Here is a 19,482-nt window from a genome sequence, read left to right as displayed (position 1 = left end):
GGCTTCCGGGGCGGGGCTTCCGGGGCGGCGCCCCGCGGGGTCCGCTGGCCGCGCGAGCCGCGGGGGTGCCGAGGCCGGCGGCGGGTGCTGGTGTCTCCGCGACCGGCCCGCGGGGCTCCTGGCCGGGATCCCCGCCCGCCGCTCTCGGGCGGCCGCGCTCAGGGAGGGCCTGGAAGACACCCACGGGCGTCAGGCGGGCGGCGGCCGCCCCCGCAAAGCGCCAGGCAGGTGCCCGAGGTCCCGCTCACCGGCCGCGCGCAGCAGCTTCCACCGCGGTCCCAGCTGCCCCCTCAGGTACGCCAGGGCCTGCATCTCCGCCGGGGCGGCCGGGGAGAACGGGCCCAGGCCGGGGGGTGCCTCTCCGTGCAGCGCCCGTGCCAGCGCCCCTGCGAGCTGGGGCGGGGCGGCCTGGGGCAGGGTGAGAAGCAGTCAGCCCTGGGGTCCCCCCTCACCCCCACGGCGGGCCCGGCCCCCCACTCACCTCTTCCAGCAGGACCAAGACGCGGCCCCCTGCCGGCGCCTGCAGCAGGGCGGCCAGGAGTGCAGCTTGGGGGCCTGCAGGCCGTGGGCCGGGCCCAGCACCACCAGCACCAGGTCGGGCTGGAAGTCATAGGCCAGAGGCAGCACCAGGGCCAGGACACCGTTCAGGAAGCCACCCGTCGTCTGCGGGAGAGACAGCGGCGTGGCCCCACCCTCCTCTCGGGCAGCGCTCCTGCCAGCCCAGGCCGTTTCCCCGGCCTCTGGGGCAACCACAGCAACAGTCCCAGCAGGAAGCCGGGATGGGCAGGGACAGGCCAGTGGCGGTGTCATCGGGCGGCCATGGCCTGCCTGTGGCTCCACCACTCACCCCTGGCAGTGGCATGGAGACGCGGAACATGGATGGGGCGGCCGCCTCCTGGCCCCCGATGCTCAGGAACAGAGTCCTCCTTCTAGGAGGGGATGAGCACGTGGACACGCGCGCAAGTATGAGGCGCCCTCACCCCCAAAGCCAGAGCGCAGGGGCAGCGAGGGAGCTGGGGGCAGGGCATGCTGGGACCCTGTGCCGGAGCCCCTTTTCGCAGCTCCCTGGGGCACCTTCCACCCAGCCCGCACCACCCTGGGTGCCTTCCGCCCAGCCCGCACCCGGGACCAGGGTCACACGCCTGTCACAGTCAGGAGAGGACACACAGGCACTGAGAGTCTCACCTGTCGTGGGAGAGGCTTGGGGGCGGGTCCAGCTGTCCCACAGCCACACAGAACAGCCTGGAAGAGAGTCAGTGGGGCCAGGTGCACCCAGCTGCCTGGTGAGCATGCCCAGAGTCCTCCCACTGGGCCCACCAGGGCAGGGGTGCGGACTCAGCCCACCAAGGCCCAGGTCAGCCAGGCAAGGCTCACCTCTGGGTTCCCCGGGACAGACAGCGCCAAAGGGCTATGTCCAGGGCGGTGGCCACCGCGGGGGTGGGGAGGGCTGCAAGGCCGCTGCTCACCTGTGGGACAGTGAGCCGAAGTGGAGCTGACCATCCACTCCCCTGGGCCCCCAGCTCTGTCACTTCAGTGGCCCTTCCTTACACTCCATTTCTGGAGACCAGATGCTGAAAAGCTACACTTGACATCATCACCCTCACCTGTCTGCCAAGGAGCATTCAGCTGAGAGGAGAAAGGCTCGTGAACCCCATCTGAAGCCGTTCTGGGAAGGTCCCCCACAGGCAACATCACGTCCACGTGGCCCTGCACTGCCCAGCCCTCCCCTAGACAGGCCAGCCAGCTCCACAACCACCCCCAGCCTCCAAGAGGTGCCCCCACCTGCCCGTCCAGGATCCTGTCCAAAAGGCGCAGGGCCTTCCCCAGTGCAGCGAGGGCCTCGGCCTGGGTCAGGACATCATGTGGCCTGTGGTGGGCAAGCCAGAGCGACGCATGGACCGAAGGGAAACACAGGAGCGTGTGGACACAGCCCACCCAGGGCGGCCACGTTGCTCACCTAGCCCAGGCCTGCAGCTCTCCCCATGGAACTGACTCCTCCTGCCGGCCGATGGCAGGGGGCAGGGCCAGAGCCGCGAACGATGCGGGCAGGGCTGCTGCGGTGCGCAAGGGCGGCGTGGGGCAGAGGCAAAGCCTGCCCAGGAGGGAACTCAGCGTGGCCGCTGCCTGCACGGCACCTGCAGGAACCTCAGGCCCCCCGGGCGGCAGAGGCGAGGGGCCCCCCTCTGAGGAGCGGGGGCCGGGACTCAGCACTGGGGCTGCGTCTGGGAGGTGGTTCAGAGTCGCGGTCACTGATGGGAGGCCGGAGGGACGCGTGGACCCAGGGGAGACACCTGGACCCCCAGCCTGGTCCGAGTCGCACCAACCCGACTGCCGGAGGCTCATCCAGTGAGGGGCCTGGGCTGCCCGGGTGCTCTGGATGGACTCCAGGGCGCTGGGAGGCAAGAGAGCGTGAGGCCCGGCCGGCAGCGCCCAGCCCCACCCCCTCCCGCCCCTCGCACAGGCACCTGCTCTGCGGCACCAGGGGCCCCTGCAGGGGCGGGGGCGGGTCACCCAAAAGCGCCTGCAAGGTCATGCACACCGACAGGGAGAGCGAGTCCAGGTGGTAGCCGCCCTGCGGGGGACGTGACTGAGGAGGCCGTGCCCAGGGGCCCCTGGCCACACCTCCCCGCCGGGCGCCTCGCCCCACCCCCACGCCCGGTGGGCACAGTCACCTCCAGCACAGCGCAGACCCTGCCCCCGGCCAGCGCCTGCAGCAGCCGGGTGAGGTGGGCGAAGCACTCAGGCGTGGCCAGCATCTGCCCCTGGAAAGAACCGGTGTGACGGGCCTGGCGGGACCCAGGGCCCTCCCCAGCCAGGCCGGCTCTCACCTCGGGGTCGCCAATCGCTGAGTCAAATCCTGCCGAGACCAGCACCAGCTCGGGGTCAAACTGCACGGGGGCCGGGTGCAGGGGACAGAGAGGCTGGGACGGGGTGAAGGGGCGGCCCCCAGACAGCACCCCTGCCCGGGCCCCATGCCACTTGCCAGGTGGCTCCTCACGGCCTCCTCCAAAGCAGGGCACTCGCCGTTGAGCCCCTCCCACCCGCCCGCCATGCAGACCACCCCAGTGCACCGGTCACCTCGAAGGCCAGGGGCAGCACCACGCTGAGGAAGGCGGCCAGGTAGTCAGCGTTCCCCATCCCCACCTGCAGCCACAGGCTCAGGGTTAGGCCTGCCAGGAGCGCGGGGGTCCTCACCCTGCGGTCGGACCCTCAGCCTGCCCTGGACGGTGTTTGGGGGACCCAGAGCCTGGAGGCGAGCGCTGGGGCCCCTGGGGTGCAGCAGGTACCTGGTTCCAGGGCAGGTTCACGGTGAAGCCGCGACCAGGCCCCTGCCCGACGGCATCTGCGTCCGAGTCGCGGAGGTAGGGCCAGAAGCGCCCGTGCTCGTAGCGATGCCAGGAGAAGTAAAGGACGCTGCGGGCCAGGTCGGGCCAGGTCAGCGGGCAGGACGCTCCACCCGGGACGCGTGGCACCGACCCCCAGCTGTGCGCCCCCAACGGGGGCCGCGCCGGCGCCCCAGCCCACCTGGGGTCGTCCTTGAAGATGTACTGGATGCCCTGGCCGTGGTGGATGTCCCAGTCGACGATGAGGATCCTGGGACCGGGCAGCAGGCGCAGGCCTGTGAGGGCCCGCCCCCGCGCCACCCCCGGCCCCCCCGCGCCCCCCCGGCCCCCAGCGGGCGCACCTGCGCAGGCCGTGCCGCTGCTTGGCGTACTGGGCCGCCACCGCCACGTTGTTGAACACGCAGAACCCGCTGGCGGCCGCCCTCTGGCTGTGGTGCCCGGGAGGCCTGGGGCAGAGAGGGGCGCGGAGTCGCCCGTGTCAGCCACGCCGGGGCAGCCACAGGTGGGGCGGCGGGCGAGGGGCAGCTCTCACCTCACCAGGGCGAGCCCGTTGTGCACAGCTCCGGTCAGCACCGCGTCCACCAGCTGCAGGGCCGCCCCCGCGGCCAGCCGCGCAGAGTGGAAGGTGCTCTGCGGGGAGAGGCCGCACCTGAGCCCGCCTGCGGAGCCTCCGGCCCGTGCCGGGCTGCAGGACCTGCAGGACGCGGCGCTGGGCAGCAGGGCCAGGCCAGGCGCAGCAGGGGCGGGGAGCGCGGGGTACCCACCGGGTGGAGGTAGACGGCGTCGAACTGCGCAGACAGCGCCCACAGCGCGTCCGTGTCCAAGGCCTGGGTGCCCCGCAACAGGGCCACGTACTCAGGGCTGGGGGGGGCAGCGGGCAGGCCGGGTCACCAGCGGGAGGGCAGGCCCCGCGAGGGCTGGGGCCCTGGGGGCGCTCACCTCCTTGCTCCCTCCCCCGCCGCGCGGAGAGGTCGGGGTGGGGCGGGGGCTCTGACTGCAAGGCTCGGCCGGGGCAGGGCGCGGGGCGGCTGGGGGCGTCCGGGGCGCGGGGCTGACCTGTGCACCAGGCCCAGCTCCTCCTCAGAGGCCTCCCTGGCCACCAGCCGGAGGCACCTCTGCTCCAGGCCGTGCCGCCGCAGGCTCTCCAGGACCGCGGTCAGGCGCGCGGGGCACTCGATCTCGCACTCGGGGCTGAACGGACGGCAGCTCAGCGCCGGCCCCCCGGCCCCCCGCCCCGCCGCGCCCCGCCCCCGGCCACACTCACTCGGCCCAGAGCAGCCTGGGCGCCGCCATGTCCTCGTGGTACACGAGCGCGGTCCCCATGGCGCGGCCGCGGCGGCCCCGGGCGGCAGGATCCGAACGCGCCGCTCCCGGCCCTCCGCGCGGGCCGCCGGCGAGGGACACCGCGGGGACGGGGCCGAGGCCGCCCAGCGCGGGGCCCGGGCGGGGGCGCGGGCGGGCGCAGCCGCGGGACTTCCGGGGCCGCCCCGCCCCGCCGGCCGCCCGCCCCCCGACTCCGCCCCGAGCGCCCCTCCCGCTGCCCGCGCCCCGACTCCGCCCCGAGCGCCCCTCCCGCTGCCCGCGCCCCGACTCCGCCCCGAGCGCCCCTCCCGCTGCCCGCCCCCCGCGACTCCGCCCCGAGCGCGCCTCCCGCTGCCCGCGCCCCGACTCCGCCCCGAGCGCCCCTCCCGCTGCCCGCCCCCCCCGACTCCGCCCCGAGCGCGCCTCCCGCTGCCCGCGCCCCGACTCCGCCCCGAGCGCCCCTCCCGCTGCCCGCCCCCCGACTCCGCCCCGAGCGCCCCTCCCGCTGCCCGCGCCCCGACTCCGCCCCGAGCGCCCCTCCCGCTGCCCGCCCCCCCCGACTCCGCCCCGAGCGCGCCTCCCGCTGCCCGCGCCCCGACTCCGCCCCGAGCGCGCCTCCCGCTGCCCGCGCCCCGACTCCGCCCCGAGCGCCCCTCCCGCTGCCCGCCCCCCGACTCCGCCCCGAGCGCCCCTCCCGCTGCCCGCGCCCCGACTCCGCCCCGAGCGCCCCTCCCGCTGCCCGCCCCCCCCCGACTCCGCCCCGAGCGCGCCTCCCGGCTGCCCGCCCCTTCCCCCCCCCCCCCCCCGCAGCCTCATGGAGGGGCGGGCAGGAATGGGGCGACCGCAGGCCACCCTGACCGCGCAGACCCCGGGGGCCAGGCGTGCCAGCGGCCACCGCTGCCCAGGGGCCCGCCCCAAGATGTAGGAGCGGGCCCCGGGGTGCAGGGTGCCCCGCGAGGCAGCCCCCCCAGCACCCCGGGTGGTGTGGGAAGGGCAGGGAGGTGGCCGAGAAGCCGAGGGCACCCAGACCAGCCAAGGGGGAGGGGAGCAGGGAGGGCCCTCGCAAGGGGCGAGTGGGTGACAGACCCGGCAAGGAGGCGCCAGGAGCAGGCCCGGAGTGGGCCTGCAGGCCAGCAAGCGGCCTGGGGGACGGGGTCCCCAAGGAGGGGCCCCTGGGCGACCCTTGTGGACGGACTGGTCGCGTGCCCACAGGGCCCGGGGGCACAGTGTGCACTCTGAGGCGCTGGACCGCTGCAGGCTGGACCTACTGTGTGTGTGTCCAGCCGTGTACCGGGCAGGGGGCGGGGAGCACACGGGGTCTGCCTGACCCTGCTGATACCCGTGGGGGCGGCAGGGAGAGGAGCCCACTGCGCCCTGACCAGCCTGTCAGCAGGCGTCCAGCAGAGGGCTGCTCTCCAAAGCCCTGCTGGCCGCAGGGTGGGACAGGCCTGAACCTTCTCCCTGAGGGGCCTGCCCTCGGGTCTAGGTCATTGGCAGCTCACCCCACAGGAGGGGCGAAGGCACATGACGGGGAGGTGGGCACCAGCTTTGTGACCGGCAGCAGCTGCAGGCCCAGAGGCAGATCCCCCAGCAGGGCACAGTGGCCAGAGCCCGCGTCTACAAAAGCCTTTATTCCTCCCGCACGCGGCCACACCCACCCACACCCGATGGCACGCTGCATTCTGGGCTGTGGGTGCAGGAGAGCCCACCCCAGGCCCAGCCACCCCGCGCAGGCTGGACGCTGCTCAGCTGGGGCACCCGGCGCGGGAAGTCCAGCTGCTCCTCCATGGTCAGGCTGAGGGCAGAGAGCCAGGCTGACGGGTCCTGGTCCGGGGACGCGGAGCCTCGGGACCAAGCCAGGGCCAGGCAGGCGCCTCCTCCGGGCGAGGGCTAGTCGGCGACGACACAGCCGGGTCCCTGCTGCCCTCACAGGGCCGTCTCCTTGGACACTTTGGCCCCCAGCTGCCGGGGAGGCTTGAAGCTGAGCACCTCTTTATACGTGATACCTGGGGGATCCAGCCAGAGGAGGGGTCAGTCCACACAAGGGGGCCGGGCAGGCACCCGCCACGTCAGCCACTGACAGAGACCCCCCAGACGTCGAGGTCAGAGGTCACTGCCGGAGGGCTTGTCTGTCCACGCCCAAAACTCCATCCCGGGCACAGCCTCTCACAGCGGCACCTGGCGGGCACCCACAGCTCCGGGGCCCTCAGCTCCAGGCCCCCGAGTGAATGCGGCCAGGGGTGTCAGCCCAGAGTCCCCTGGGATGCAGAATAACCGCAGAGGCGTAAAGACGTGGGAGCCGCTGCCAACTGCCCCTGCACCCCCGCCTGACTGCAGGCTCCGGGGTGGCACCCCTAAGGCACCCATCTGGGGACTCCAGGAGCAGCGTCCAGGGCAGGCCCGTGGCTGGGCACACCCTCGAGCCCTGCGCTGACCTCCGCGGGGCCAGGACACCGGGAAGGTGGGTGTGCGGCAGCGGCCATTGAACGTGGGCGCAGAGCCTGACTCCCAAGCAGGCCACGGCCGTGGGCCGCTCCGGGGGACGGACGAGGGATGCGTGCAGGGCCGAGGGGCCCGGGGCTGTGGGTTTCTACCGCCTCGACGCCGTAGAGAACATCCCCCAAACCAGACGGTGAAGCAGCAAACTCAGCACAGATGGGTGGAGCCCGCTGGAGGGACCAGGCAGGCCGGCTGCCCAAGGGGCCCGGTCGGAGGACCGCAGCCCACCCCGCCCCGCCCTCTTGGCAGGCAGCGCCGAGGCCGGACACAGTGGCCACTGCGCCACCAGGGCCCTGCTGCCTCGGGCGTCCCGTGGCCCCGAGGAGGAGGGGGCTTGGCCCTCGTGGCCTGTGCCGAGTGGGGCCGGCGCAGGGCCGGTGGCGGGGGCTGAGCTGGAAGGCTGGCTGTGGCGCAGGGGTGGCCGGCCCTGCTGGGAGGTCGGCGGAAGCGCCACCGCCTGGACTAACGGGGGGAGGGGAGGCCTGGGTGCCCCTTCTCCCGCGGCGGGGAGGTGCGGTTGTCTGGCGGAAGGGCCCTGACATGGGCCCAGGAGGGGGCAGGCCGAGCTCAGCAGCAGTGAGCCTGGGCGCCGAGGGCAGCGAGGCTTCTGGGGGCCGCAGCCCTGGCCTGGACCCGGGAGGCTGCCCGCAGGCTGGGGGCCGGGAAGGCTAGGAATTCGGACGCCCTGAGCCCCTGGCCTCCCGCCATTTCCGGGACTCATCCCCGGTTCCTGTTTATGGAGAGCTCCTGCTGGGACGCCCTCGCTTGCTCCGGCTGGGCCGCCTCCGCTGGGGGCGCTCAGCCCTGGGCCTCGTGTTCCTCCCCGACCCCAGCTGGGGTGGGGGCGTCAGGACCGGGCCACCTGCCCCTCCCCACTCACGCTTCCACTCATCCAGCGTGCGGTCCATGTCGTCAGAGGACTCGTCGTACTTCTGGGCCTTGGGGTCGTCCTCCGCGTCCCGCAGCGACTCAAAGTAGGGGTGGGCCAGTGCCTCGGCCGCCGTCACCCGCTGCTGCGCATCCAGCACCAGCATTTTCTCCAGGAGGTTCACGGCTGCGGGGCGGGCCGGTCAGGCAGCCCCAGGGCCGGCCCAGGCCGACCGTCCTCCCGCCAGCTGGCCCCACGCTCCCCGGCTGTCCCTACCCAGAGGACTCGCGTTGGTCAGGATGGAGGCAAAATCCTTCTTCTCCAGCTCGGGGAGGCTCTCCATGTAGGTCTTAGCCTGTGGGGTGCAGGAGGTGAGGCCCGCCCCCCGGGCCCCGGCCCCCGCCCCCCACTGACCTCCTCACTCTGCAGCCGCTGCACAAACTCCTCGGGGGGCGTGCCGGTCACCTTCATGATCTCCTTCAGCTGGTCCAGGTCTGGGCGAGGTCAGGAGCACAGCGGGCAGCCAGGGCCCCCCCCAACCCGCCCGCCCCGCGCGCAGGCCAAGGATACGGTCGTTGCCCTTGAACAGCGTCTTGCCCGTGAGCATCTCCGCCATGATGCAGCCCACCGACCAGATGTCCACTGAGACAGAAGCCCCCGCATCAGGGCTCTGCGCACGGGAGGGTGGGGACGGGGGACAGGGCCACAGACGAGGAGGAGCATGGGCGGGACGGGGGCAGAGGGGCTGGGGCCGGGCACGAGGACTCAGGCGTGAGGGCTGCTGGCCCCACCTGGCCCCCACCCACCACCAGACGTCTCCTGAGGGGCAGCTGCCTCAGGCTTGGGGGGATGGCAGCAGGTGGGCGCAGCCTGGGCAGCTGCTCACCCGTCTGTGTATAGTGCATCCAATTCAAGATGACCTCTGGCGCCCGGTACCACCGGGTGACCACGTACCCGGTCATCTCGCTGTCTGCCTGCCTGGCCAGGCCGAAGTCCAGGATCTGTGTCAGAACCGGGAAGGTGCGGCAGAGGTACTCCAGGGGGGTGGCGGACAGGCTGTGGTCAGGGGCCTCGGGGGACCGGCCGCTCCCCAGACCCCCTGCCAGCCTTCCAGGCCCAAGGTCTCAGCCAGAGCCCAGGTCTCCCCTGGGGCTCCTCCCCAATGGCCAGTTCAGCTGACATTGCCTCCCCCACCCTCAGGAGCTGGTATGCCAGGGGGCTCCCCCATTCCTCCAACCCCTGCTGGCCCCCCCAGCACATGGCCAGCCCTTCTGGGAGGCCTCCGGGCCTGCTCCAGCAAGGGTTTGGGGAGCAGGCATGTGCAGGATGCTGTCCGCCAGCCACCACTGCCTGGAGGGGTCCAGCTGCTGGGGGGCCCTTGTGGCCCTCGCGGGTGCCAGCCCACAAGCACCTTCAGCTCACAGTCCTCGTTCACCGCCAGGTTGCCCGGCTTCAGGTCCTGGGGGTGAGAGCAGCGGCCTTGGCGACCTGCAGAGTGCGCTGGCCACGGCCCCGCAAGCTCCCACGCGGCGCCACAGGGAGGGCGGCCTGGACTGGCCATGGCCACTGGAGGCAGCAGAGGAGCGGGGCCCCCATCCACCCAGACCGAGACTCACCCTGTGGATGACGCCGGCAGCGTGGATGTACTGCGGGGACAGAGGGGCGGTCAGGCCCCGCGTGCCCCAGCACCCCGCACCCCGGCCCCGGCCCCGCCCCGCACGAGCTCACCTTCAGCCCCTTCAGCATCTGGAAGACAAGGAACTGCACGCGGTCCTCACTCAGCTGCTCGTGCTTCATGAGCTTGCCCAGGTCGGTGCCCATGAAGGGCATCACCAGGTAGCTGCGGGCAGGGGCGAGGTCACTGGCCGGCTCAGCCTGAGGGCGCTGCCCAGCACAGCCGCGGAGCACGGACGCCTGCCAGCACCGCCCTCCCTGGCCCCCGGACATGGGGCAGCGGAGGCCCGCAGGGGGCAGGAGCGGCAGGACAGCGGGGCGGGCAGGGCTGGGCAGGCTGGAGGGGCAGTCGGCACCCAGGGACACTGAGGCCCCAGCCCTCTCGGCCCCAGCCCTGAAGGCTGCCTGGGCCCCTGAAGGCCGCGACGGTCCTCCCTGCCACCCTCCCCGGCCCGCTGGCAAGGCCGCAGCCCTGGTCTCGGTCACCCTTGGGGCAGGGGCCAGAGGCAAGGCTCTGGCCCCCAACGCTCAGGCCCGAGCACACACCCGCTGCGGGGACGGAGCCGGTGCCCGGCACGGGGGAGGGGGCCCTGGGGTGCGGGCTGGGGGCGTCCCGGGAGGCCCCTGGCCAGCCCCAGCGGCACTCACAAGTCCGTGAAGTCATCCAGGCTCTCGTCTGGAGTGAAGACGTCCAGCAGCCCGATCACCTGGAGAGGCCACAGCCTGGTGGGCGGGGCACGGGGGGGCTAGAGAGCCCACGCTGGCAGCCAGGCCTGCCTGCCGCCCTCACCCCCGAGGCCCACGGGGCCCGCTCTGCCCCCAGCGGCGCAAGCAGCCCTGGCGCCCAGAACCAGGACATGGGGTATTTTTGGATAGTGACGGCCGGGATCCCCTGGGGGAAGGGCAGGCGTCAGCGCTCCGGCCGTGGCCCCTCTCTCTCCCGCTTCCCATTGCGGAAGGCCTGGGGCCAGCGGGCGCAGCCGCCTCAGGAGGTCCCCCGGGCCAGAGGCCCAGACAGGCAGCCCGGCGACGGCCCAGGGCAGACCGGCCGCACAGCCCTGCCGGGGAGGGTGGGCAGCAGGCAGCTCGTGGGGCAGCTGGCCGAGGCAGTGACGGCCTCCCGGGCCCAAGGCGGCGGCACATCTGGGCCCCCGAGTGGGTGAGACGAGTCCAGGGGGACACCTGATGGAGGCCCCAGCGGCAGTGCAGAGGGAGGGCACTCGAGAGTTTAAGGAACCGAGGAGGGAGGCCAGGTGCTGAGGCCCAGGCCGGGGGCACGGGGAGGGGAGCCTGCGAGGCCGCGGGAGCCGAGGGAGCCGAGGGCCCCGCGTGCAGGGAAGGTGCCCCTGCGCCTCAGGCCACGGCTGACCCTGAGTCCCCGGCTGCCCTGTGGAGGCAGAGCAGGGAGAGGCGGGAGTGCACAGGAGGTGGAGGGACAGCTGGGTGGCCACTGCGGCCACCAGGGCCAGCGGCGCGGGTGGCGGTGCCAGGAGGACAGAGGAGCATGCCAGCGGGGCCTGGAGCAGGCGAGGCTGGGGCGCTGGGAGGCTTTAGCCAGAGGACGGGGCAGGGCCCTGGAGTTTGAGGGGGCCCTCTTCAGAGAGCAGCGAGCCCCTGAGCATGGAGGACGCCAGCAGTGGGGGGCAGAGGGCAGCCCACACCCAGCCTCAGACCCAGTCCCCCCCAGGAAAGTGGCTGGATGCGAGCAGCCTGGGCGTGGCGGCCCAGGAGCCCCCGGGGGACCCCGGGCCGGCTGGGGAGCCAGCCCGAGGAGGGGCCGGGCCGGGGCAGGGCAGAGGGTACTGAGCGCGAGCCCGGGCCCTGCTGGATGGCCGCGGGGGGTGGGAGGGAGGACGTCCAGGGCAGTGGAATCTGCCTGGACGGCGGGGGGCCAGGAGGCGGGGGCCGGGAGGCGGGAGCCGGGGCTGGGCTGCCGTCCAGCACGAAGGGATTTCACTGGGGTCAAGGGCGGGGACAGGAAGCGTGAGGGGATGTGGCCACCCCGCCCGAGCGGCTGGGGTGTGGGCATCAGCCGGGACAAGGGCCCTGGTGGCCCAGAGCCTGCTCTCTGGGGGAAGAGGCCCCGACCGGGAGCTCCGGGAGCCAGGGTCTCGGGGCCCAGGCACCCCAAGGAGGTGCCCCGAACCCGGCCCCTTCACTAGACGGCGCCCGGCCCTGGCAGCAGAGCCCAGCACGGGGTGTGCCCGCCGGGCCCCAGTTCCCAGGACGAGGACTCAGGAGCGGGGACGGGGCGCCCCAGGAGGGGGAGGCGCGCGGCCCCTCCGGAGTGGCGCCCGCGGCCTGTCCTCTCCCCGGGCTGGCGAGGGAGGCCCTGGGCGCGGCCGGCGGCGGCTGTCAGGCCGGGCGGGCTGGGCTGCGGGGCCAGAGGCGGCCGGGGAGGAGCGGCCGCCGCGCGCCCGGGACACTCACGTTCTCGTGCCGCATGTGCTTGAGGAGGCGCAGCTCGCGGTAGGCGCGCTTGGCGAACAGCGCGGACTGGAAGGGCCGGTACAGCTTCTTGATGGCCACCTTGGCGCCGGAGCGGCTGTCCACGGCCGAGCTGCGGGGCGCGCGGCTTAGCGGGGCCCCCGCCCCCCGGCAGCGCCCGCCCGCCCCGCCGCGCTCACCACACGGCGCCGTAGGCGCCCGAGCCCACGGGCTGCAGGTCGCGGTACTCGGCGCGCACCTCCCAGGCCGTGCTGGTCACCTCCTGGCGGTAGAAGCCCCGGCGCGCGGGCGGCGGCGAGCTCATGGCGGGCCGGGCCGGGCCGCCCCGGGACCGCGCTCGCCGGGACCCCGCGCACCCCGCGCCCGCGCCGCCGCCCCGCGCGCGACTCCCGGCCCCGCCGCTCTCCCGCCCCCGGCCCGGACCGACCGGCCCGCCGGCCCGGCCGCGCACGTGACCCGCCCCGCCGGCCCCTCCGGAAACCCGAGCGGCCGCGGGGGGCGGGGCCGGGCCGGGCGGGGCGGACGCCCACCCGCCTCCGCGCTCGCGGGGCGCCCACGTGGGGTGTCCAGGCGCCCCGGGACTGCGCTGCCCGCGCCAGTGGCCCCAGGGCACGGGGTCCAGTGGGGCGCGTCCACCTGACCCGCACCCCAGCCCCAGGGGCCCGCCTGACGGGGTGGGGGGGGGCGCTGAGCCCGTGCCCGCCCCCCCCCCCCGCGGGCTCCCAGGGGCCCCTCCACCCGCCGCTCACGTGGCGCGAGTTGTGGCATCCAGTAGCCCGGTGCTCGCTGACCCCGGCTGCCCCAGTGGCCCCCGCCCAGTGTGCTCCCCAGCAGCGGCCACGGCAGGCAGGGGCCGCCCCCCCAAGCCCTTCCGCCTGTGCCCCCAACTGGCGGGTCACCCCTCCTCTCTGTGCTTCACACTCTGCCCACCCTCCAGGAGGGGCTGCCGGACCCCTCGGGAGGCCCTGGCTCTGGCGCCCCCGCACCCCCAGGGCATCGTCACCCTTTCAAGGGCTGGACTCCACCCTGGAGCAGCGGCCATTAGGACCAGGACGGCCCCCAGCCCTCCAGCATCACCCCCCCCAGTGACCCAGGCCTGAGGAAGGGGGTGTAACAGGATCCCGGGCCCCCTGCCCCTCCCTCTGAGCCCTGCCCACCTGCCATGAATCAGCAGCTCCCTGCCCGAGGCTGCCAGAGTGGATTTGCACCTGCACCGGCCGCTGACTGGGGGCCAGTGAGAGGCCACGCGGGGGGCACAGCCACCTGCCCTTTATGCCCTGGCCGCCCGCGCGCTGCGGCCACCTTCTCTAGGAAGACTCCCGGGTGGGGCAGGCCCCGGCCCCCTCCCCCCTCTGCCCCAGAGACCATAGCCACACGGATGAGGCCTTCGGGGTGCAGCACCCAGATGGAGGCCACTCAAGTCAGGGCAAGACCCTCATCCTGGGGACATCCTGCCTGGCCCTGGCAGCCCGGCCTCCAGAGAGCTGCCATGGCAGAACCCGTGTGTCTCCGAGGCAGGGCGGTCTCTCCCTCCTGGCCAGGAGAAACGGAAAGCTCTCTCCCCCAGCCCCGGGAAGGGCGGGTCCCAGTGCCCCCCGTGAGTCAGGGCAGGTCTGGGTCTGGCCCAGAGGCTAGGCAGCAACCGCTGACAGGGATAGAGTGATGAGCTGTCATCACTCCCTGGCAGCTCCAGGCCGGGCCTGGGCAGAGGCCTTGCCCACTACCCAGCTCCTGGGCACAACAGAGTGAAGAGGAGGCCTTTTGTGGGACCAGGCCGGCATGCATGGCCATCCAGTGTCCCCTGCAGGCAGTGGGGACGAGGCGGGGGCAGCAGGCCTGGGACACAAGCTGAGCCGGAGGAAACCGCTTTATTCGAAACCCCGGTGCAGGTGCTGCACATCCAGACTCCCCGTCCTGTGCGTGGAGGTCGCCACGCACCCCCGCCACCGCCCCGCCACCCCAGCCAGCAGGGCCTGGCTCAAAGGCGAAGGTCAGCTCAGCTCTGTAAGGGGGGTGGGGGGGTGAAGGCTGACCGCAGCCGGGCAGGCCGCTCAGCTGGGGCCAGAGCTGGCAGGGCCAGGGCAGCTGTGGGCATCTTCGCCAGCTCTGGGCTGAGCCCTGTGGCAGGAAACTCCGAGCCTGAGTCTACTGGGGGGGGGGGCACCATCTACCTTGGCACCCTCCAGGCGAGCTCCTACTGGTGTTGTGCCCTGGGGCCGCCCACGCACCGGAGGAAGCCAGGCCTCTGCTCTGCGTGCTGCTGCCCGCCTGGCATGGTGCCCAGCAGGACCTCAGTGCCACTGTGCTGCAGGGGGACGACATGCAGATGTCCCCCGCTGGCCTGCTGCCGGCCACAGCCATGGCCCAGGCGTCCAGCCTGCCCAGCACGGGCCAGCAGCATCCCCACCCCGCCAACCCCAGGGAGGCCCCAGCCAGCCTGCGGCCTTCAGCTCCAGCACTTCCAGCCTGACCGACGGGACCCCTCCCTTGGGGTCCAGCGCAGCTGCAGGCAGCCTCTGCAGGGCTGGGGCAGTCCGGAACAAGCCCATCCCTCAGGGACCCACGGCAGCGTCCACTCTGTGCAGACCCTGCACCCGGGGGTCCCAGACCAGAGGCAGCGGCACCTGGGCCGTCGGGGGCGAGTGGGGGGAGGCCAGTTGGCGGGCGGAGGGGCGCAGGTGCTCCTGGGCTGGGGCGGCCAGCGCTGGGCGGAGCCTCACTGCTCGGCACTCGCTCTCCAGGCTGCCGGGGGCTGCGGTGGCTCCGGGGGCTTGAAGCTGAGGACTTCCTGGTAGGTGAGCGCTGGGAGGCCAGGGCCTGGGTGAGGCCCTGTGGGCAGCCACCCCCGTCCCCGGCTGCTCCAGGAGCCCCCCAACCCCCCACAGGCGCCCACACCCACCCTTCCACTCCTCCAGGGTGCGCTCTGGGGCCTCCGCGCTCTCATCGTAGGGCTCGGCCTCGGGCTCGTCCTCAGGGTCGTGGTACTGGCTGAAGTAGGCGTGGGCCAGGGCCTCGGCCGCGCTGACCCTCTGGTCACTGTCCAGCACCAGCATCCTTCCCAGGAGGTCCACAGCTACAGGGTGGCCAGGCCAGCGGGGGCGGTCAGCTTGGCACCCAAGGCCAGATGTGGAGACCAGCCCAACCCAGGGCCCGGCCTCACCTAGGGGGTTGGCTCCATGGAAGATGCTCCTGAGGTCCTTCTGGGGCATGGGGGGCAGGGACTGGACGTAGGTCCGGGCCTGGAGCACAGGGAAAGGGCCTGAGGGGCTGCTCCCAGCCAGGCGGGGCTGGCAGAGGGAGGCCCAGGCTCCCTCACCCCCAAGGGCCCAGCCAGGGCAGGCACAGGCCAGAGCTGCTCCTTAGGGTGCTGCCGTCTGGCACTGCCCCACTGTCCCTGGCAGGGCACTCTCACCCGTGCTGACTTTGTACTCGTGGACCCTCATGCCAGGAAAACCTTCCCTGTCTGCCCCTGAGGAAGCCCTGGGCTAGAGTCCACAGTGCCCCCTGATGCCCCAGCTGTCCCCGAGCTTTCCCCCCCGCACCTCCCCCGGGGGCTGGGCCAGCAGGGAGGCCAGGGGCTCACGTGTTCTGAGGATATCTTCGCCAGGACCTCGGGGGTGGGTGTGCCCACCACCTCCATGATTCGCTTCAGCTGGTCGATGTCTGTGGGCTCAGGAACTGCATGTGGTGGGCGGACCCTCCCGGCCGGAGACCTCGGGAAGCCGCCTGAGCTGCCCACCCACGTGGCGAGGTGCGGGGCTGGGAGACAGAGTGGCCAGAGAGTCCGTGCCCTGCCTGGCCTTCCCCCCCTCCCCCCGGGCATCGCTGGCCGGGCCCAGCCCGCGACAAGGATACAGTCGTTTCCTGGGAACAGCGCCTTTCCCTGGAGCAGCTCGGCCATGATGCAGCCCACAGACCAGATGTCCACTGTTGGGGGGAGTCTCCATCAGTCTGCCCACCCCAAGTCCCTCCTTGGTTATCTGGGACACCCCAGAAGAGCCAGCCCGTGGCCCCCAGGCCCCAAGAGCTACAGGCGATGGGCAGGGGTGGTGCCTGCTCGCCCATCCCGTGGGGCCAGTGGGCGCCCAAGGCCCATGAGGTCCGGTTCGGACGGCCTGGGCCTGAGATCTGCCCGCCCTCTGGGCCCCAGCTGCCCCCAGCACCCCCGCCCCGGGCGGGCACACCTGTCTGGTTGTAGTGCATCCAGTTGAGCATGATCTCAGGTGCCCGGTACCAGCGGGTGGCCACGTAGCCGGTCATCTCCTCGTCAGCTTGCCTGGCCAGCCCGAAGTCCAGGATCTAGGGCGCACCGGGCGCCTCAGTGCCTTGCCGCCCCGCGCCCCGGCCCCCGCGCCCCCCGCCGCTCACCCGCAGCTCGCAGTCCTCGTTCACCGCCACGTTGCTGGGCTTCAGGTCCTGCACGGCAGCGGCCCGCGTGAGAGCGGCAGAGCGCGGGGTCCCTGGCGCCCGGGGAGCACGCGCCCCGCGGCCACACCTACCCGGTGGATGATCCCGGCCGAGTGGATGTACTGCAGGAGAGGGGAGCTTCAGGGCCGCCTGCGCCCCGCCCCGCCCCCCGCGCGCCCGCGCCTACCTTCAGCCCGCGCAGCAGCTGGTAGACCAGGAACTGGACGTGCTCGTCGCTCAGCGCCTGGCACTTGACGATGCTGTTCAGGTCGGCGCCCATCAGGGTGGTCACCAGGTACCTGGGGGGGCGGGGGTCAGGCGCAGCGCCGCCCCGGCCCCCGCTCCCGGCGCGCACCGCCACTCACACTTCGCTGAAGTCCTCGATGGAGGTGGCCGGCGTGAAGACGTCCAGCAGCCCGATGACCTGGGCGGGGCGGGCACTCAGACCTCGGTGGCGGCCGGGGCCCGGGCCCGCGGCGGGAGGCCCCCCGGGCGCCCTGCCCGAAGCCCCGCACCCCGCCGGGCAGCTCACGTTCTCGTGCTTGAGGTGCTTGAGCAGCCGGAGCTCGCGGTACGTCCTCCGCGCGTGGGTCAGGGACTGGAAGGGGCGGGACAGCTTCTTCACCGCCACTTTCTGGCGCAGCCGTGAGTCATAGGCCGAGCTGAAAGGCGGGTGAATGAGGTGCCCGGGCTGAGGCCACCCCGGCCTCTCCCCGGTGCCCCCCACGCCCCCTGGGAGGGCAGGGCCCGCGCTCCTGGGTGGGGACAGCACAACGGCCATTCCTCCACCCTACTGGAGGGGCCTGGGTGGACCCCACCTCCTGGGGTCTGTTCTCTCTCAAGAGGCAGCTCGCGCGCCACCCTCTCCCGGCTGGAGCCCGGGCAGGACCAGGATCTTGTCTCTCGGCCCCAGATCCAGGCTGGAGAGTAGCCTGCCTGCTCCTCCGCAAGGGCATGGGTCCAGGGAGACACCCCAGGGGTTCCAGAGCCACCTCCAACGTTTCTGGCCCCCCAGTGTCTCTGAACATGCAGAGCAGGGAGGGATGTGGCGGGCGCTCCTGTGCCATCACCGAGCAGTGAGCCCTGCGTGGTGGGCGCCCGGCAGAATCTGCACTCCCGTTACTTCCCTGCACCCGACCCCAGGGGCCAGAACCGACACCCCACACACCCTGCTTTCCACAGGAGTCAAGCGGCTCAGGGCAGCACCCTCAAAGGCAATGCCACCCGCCCCAGCCCCGCCCTCAGGCTGGGCTCTGCAGGACCACCGCACGGCCACCCCCTCCCCCGCCTCCCTGCTGTCTGGGGACCTGCTGGCAGCTGTCCTGCCCGGAAAGCAGCGGGGGCCCGCGGGGTCATCCACCTCAGGGACCTGAGAGGGGCTGCCTGCCCAGCTGTAGCCAGAGCCGCCTCTGGTCACTGCACGTTCCCTAGCAACTTCCAGAAGGAGCCGTCCTGGCCGGGGCGCGCACGCTGTCCCTGACCTGCCCGTCAGGTCTTCAGATGAAGACAGAACCTGGCCGGATGCTTGACATCGCAGGCCTGGGGCTCCTGACCTCCCGCTGGGCTGGAGGGGGGCCGAGCCAGGTCCCCAGCCCTGCTCTAGGCGACCCCCTGAGCCTGGGGGGGCCCAAGCAGCCCCCAGCCCCAGTGCTGCCAGGGCGATGCCCAGCCCCCCACGGGTGTCTGCCTCCTCCTCAGGACGCCGGGTGGCCAGCAGTCACCTGGCACCCGCCCCACGTAGGCTCCGACTGGGCGCTGGAGGGGGCCTCCCGGCCATCCCATGAAGCTCACCCTCCACCACCCCTGCAGCTGTGCAAGCCCCGCCGCCAGCCCCAGCGGCACCTTGGGGAACCCCAGCACCTTCCTCCACCCCCTGCCCTGGGCCGGGGCCCCAGGGCCTCGTCACCCGCTGTGGTGCGGGCTGGCTGTGTTGGAGCAAAACTACAGGGGGCAAATGTAGGGGATGGTTGGGCATCTCCCTTCTCGGGCCCCAACCCCTCCAACACCCGGGAGGGGGCAGCGTCCCTGGGGAGCCTGCGGCCATCCTAGGGGTGAGGCCAGCTCTGGCTGTCTGGCCCAGAAAGCGCCCCTTAGGGCGGCCCGCCAGGCCCCGGCGCCCTGCAGCAGCCGAACGTCTGGGGCGCGAGACCCGCCCTTTCGCGGCCGCGGCGCGCAGGACCCGGGCCGGGAGAGGGGGCGCGGGGGGCGCGGGGGGCGCCCCTCGGCCCGTCCGCAGCGGGGCCGGCAGGAGCGCGGCCGTCACGGCCCCGCCGCCTCGGTGCACCCCGGCCGGGCGGGCCGCGGCCTCCCCCCGCGCCGCCCCGCGCCCTCGCCGCGCCCTACCAGACCGAGCCGTAGGCGCCGGAGCCCACGGGGCGCAGCCCCTGCAGCCGCCGCGGCACCTCCCACGCCGTCTCGTCCAGCTCCTGCCGGTAGAAGCCGGCGCGGGCGCCCGACATGGCCGGAGCCGCCGCCCGCGCCCGCCCGCGCCCCGTCTGCGCCCCGTCCGCGCCCCGCCAGGCGAGGGGGGCGGGGCGCGGGCGGGGCGCGGGCGGGGCTGCCCCGGCGCAGGCGGCGCGGGGGTTCGCGGGGGTTCGCGGGGCCCGGCCTCCTGCCCCTCCGCGGCACCCGCGGGGCGGTCGGGGGGGCGGCGGGGAGGGACGCGCGGGCGGCGCCCCCCGCTCCCGGCCCGGCGCCCGCCCGGCCCCGCGCGCACCCCGGCGGCCCCGGCCCCCGCCGCCCCGCCCCGCCCCGCCCCCCCCGCTCCTGAAGTGGGGGAACCGCGACGCCCAGACTCCAGGGCGGCCGGGGCTCGCGTCCGCGCAGGACTCGCCGCCGGTGGGTGCGGCGCCCCCGGGCCGGGCAGGACGCGGCGCGGGCGCGGGGTCCCTCCCGCCCCCCACCCCGGCCTGCGGGGAGCGGGCGCCGTCAGCACCAGGG

At 73.6% G+C, this 19,482-nt stretch overlaps 3 protein-coding genes across 6 annotated transcripts; all 3 read right to left on the bottom strand.

Annotated features, from left to right (window-relative positions):
• Positions 1-189: 189 nt before the first annotated feature.
• HDAC10 (histone deacetylase 10) lies at positions 190-4,674 on the bottom strand. The gene is given in 19 exon segments (XM_037513353.2): positions 190-408; positions 482-558; positions 561-663; positions 848-929; positions 1,186-1,242; positions 1,375-1,466; positions 1,783-1,867; positions 1,958-2,392; positions 2,466-2,572; positions 2,673-2,762; positions 2,829-2,888; positions 3,079-3,144; positions 3,288-3,414; positions 3,526-3,594; positions 3,686-3,790; positions 3,877-3,974; positions 4,109-4,205; positions 4,401-4,535; positions 4,609-4,674. Coding segments are annotated over 19 exon segments (2,163 nt in total). The 5' UTR covers positions 4,668-4,674.
• Positions 4,675-5,889: 1,215 nt separating this feature from the next.
• Positions 5,890-12,569, bottom strand: MAPK12 (mitogen-activated protein kinase 12). The gene is made up of 12 exons (XM_037513350.2): positions 12,315-12,569; positions 12,118-12,247; positions 10,336-10,394; positions 9,742-9,853; positions 9,630-9,659; positions 9,425-9,472; positions 8,900-9,014; positions 8,584-8,655; positions 8,428-8,507; positions 8,290-8,368; positions 8,026-8,199; positions 5,890-6,652 (listed from the first exon to the last, which is right to left on the bottom strand). The coding sequence occupies exons 1-12, from the start codon at positions 12,437-12,439 to the stop codon at positions 6,573-6,575; spliced, it is 1,104 nt and encodes a 367-aa protein (XP_037369247.1). The 5' UTR covers positions 12,440-12,569; the 3' UTR covers positions 5,890-6,572.
• Positions 12,570-14,086: 1,517 nt separating this feature from the next.
• MAPK11 (mitogen-activated protein kinase 11) lies at positions 14,087-19,011 on the bottom strand. Of its 4 annotated transcripts, XM_037513351.2 has the most exons (12): positions 18,886-19,011; positions 17,075-17,204; positions 16,908-16,966; positions 16,730-16,841; positions 16,635-16,664; positions 16,504-16,551; positions 16,320-16,434; positions 15,991-16,062; positions 15,719-15,798; positions 15,296-15,374; positions 15,035-15,208; positions 14,802-14,937 (listed from the first exon to the last, which is right to left on the bottom strand). In XM_037513351.2, exons 1-12 carry the CDS (start codon positions 18,999-19,001, stop codon positions 14,852-14,854), a joined length of 1,101 nt encoding a protein of 366 aa, XP_037369248.1. In that variant the 5' UTR covers positions 19,002-19,011; the 3' UTR covers positions 14,802-14,851. The 4 variants fall into 4 exon arrangements, with proteins under 4 accessions (XP_054551941.1, XP_037369248.1, XP_054551940.1 ...); XM_054695966.1 differs by lacking the exons at positions 14,802-14,937; positions 18,886-19,011 and adding an exon at positions 14,087-14,440 and having other exon boundaries at positions 17,075-17,761; XM_054695965.1 differs by lacking the exon at positions 18,886-19,011 and having other exon boundaries at positions 17,075-17,761.
• Between the last annotated feature and the right edge of the window lie 471 nt (positions 19,012-19,482).

The sequence above is a fragment of the Talpa occidentalis genome, unplaced genomic scaffold (assembly GCF_014898055.3).
Source record: "Talpa occidentalis isolate TD23 unplaced genomic scaffold, MPIMG_talOcc4v2.1 talOcc4.16, whole genome shotgun sequence".
NCBI classification, from domain to species: domain Eukaryota; kingdom Metazoa; phylum Chordata; class Mammalia; order Eulipotyphla; family Talpidae; genus Talpa; species Talpa occidentalis.
The sequence above is the reverse complement of the archived record's forward strand: the minus strand, read 5'-3'. Positions and strand labels throughout refer to the sequence as shown.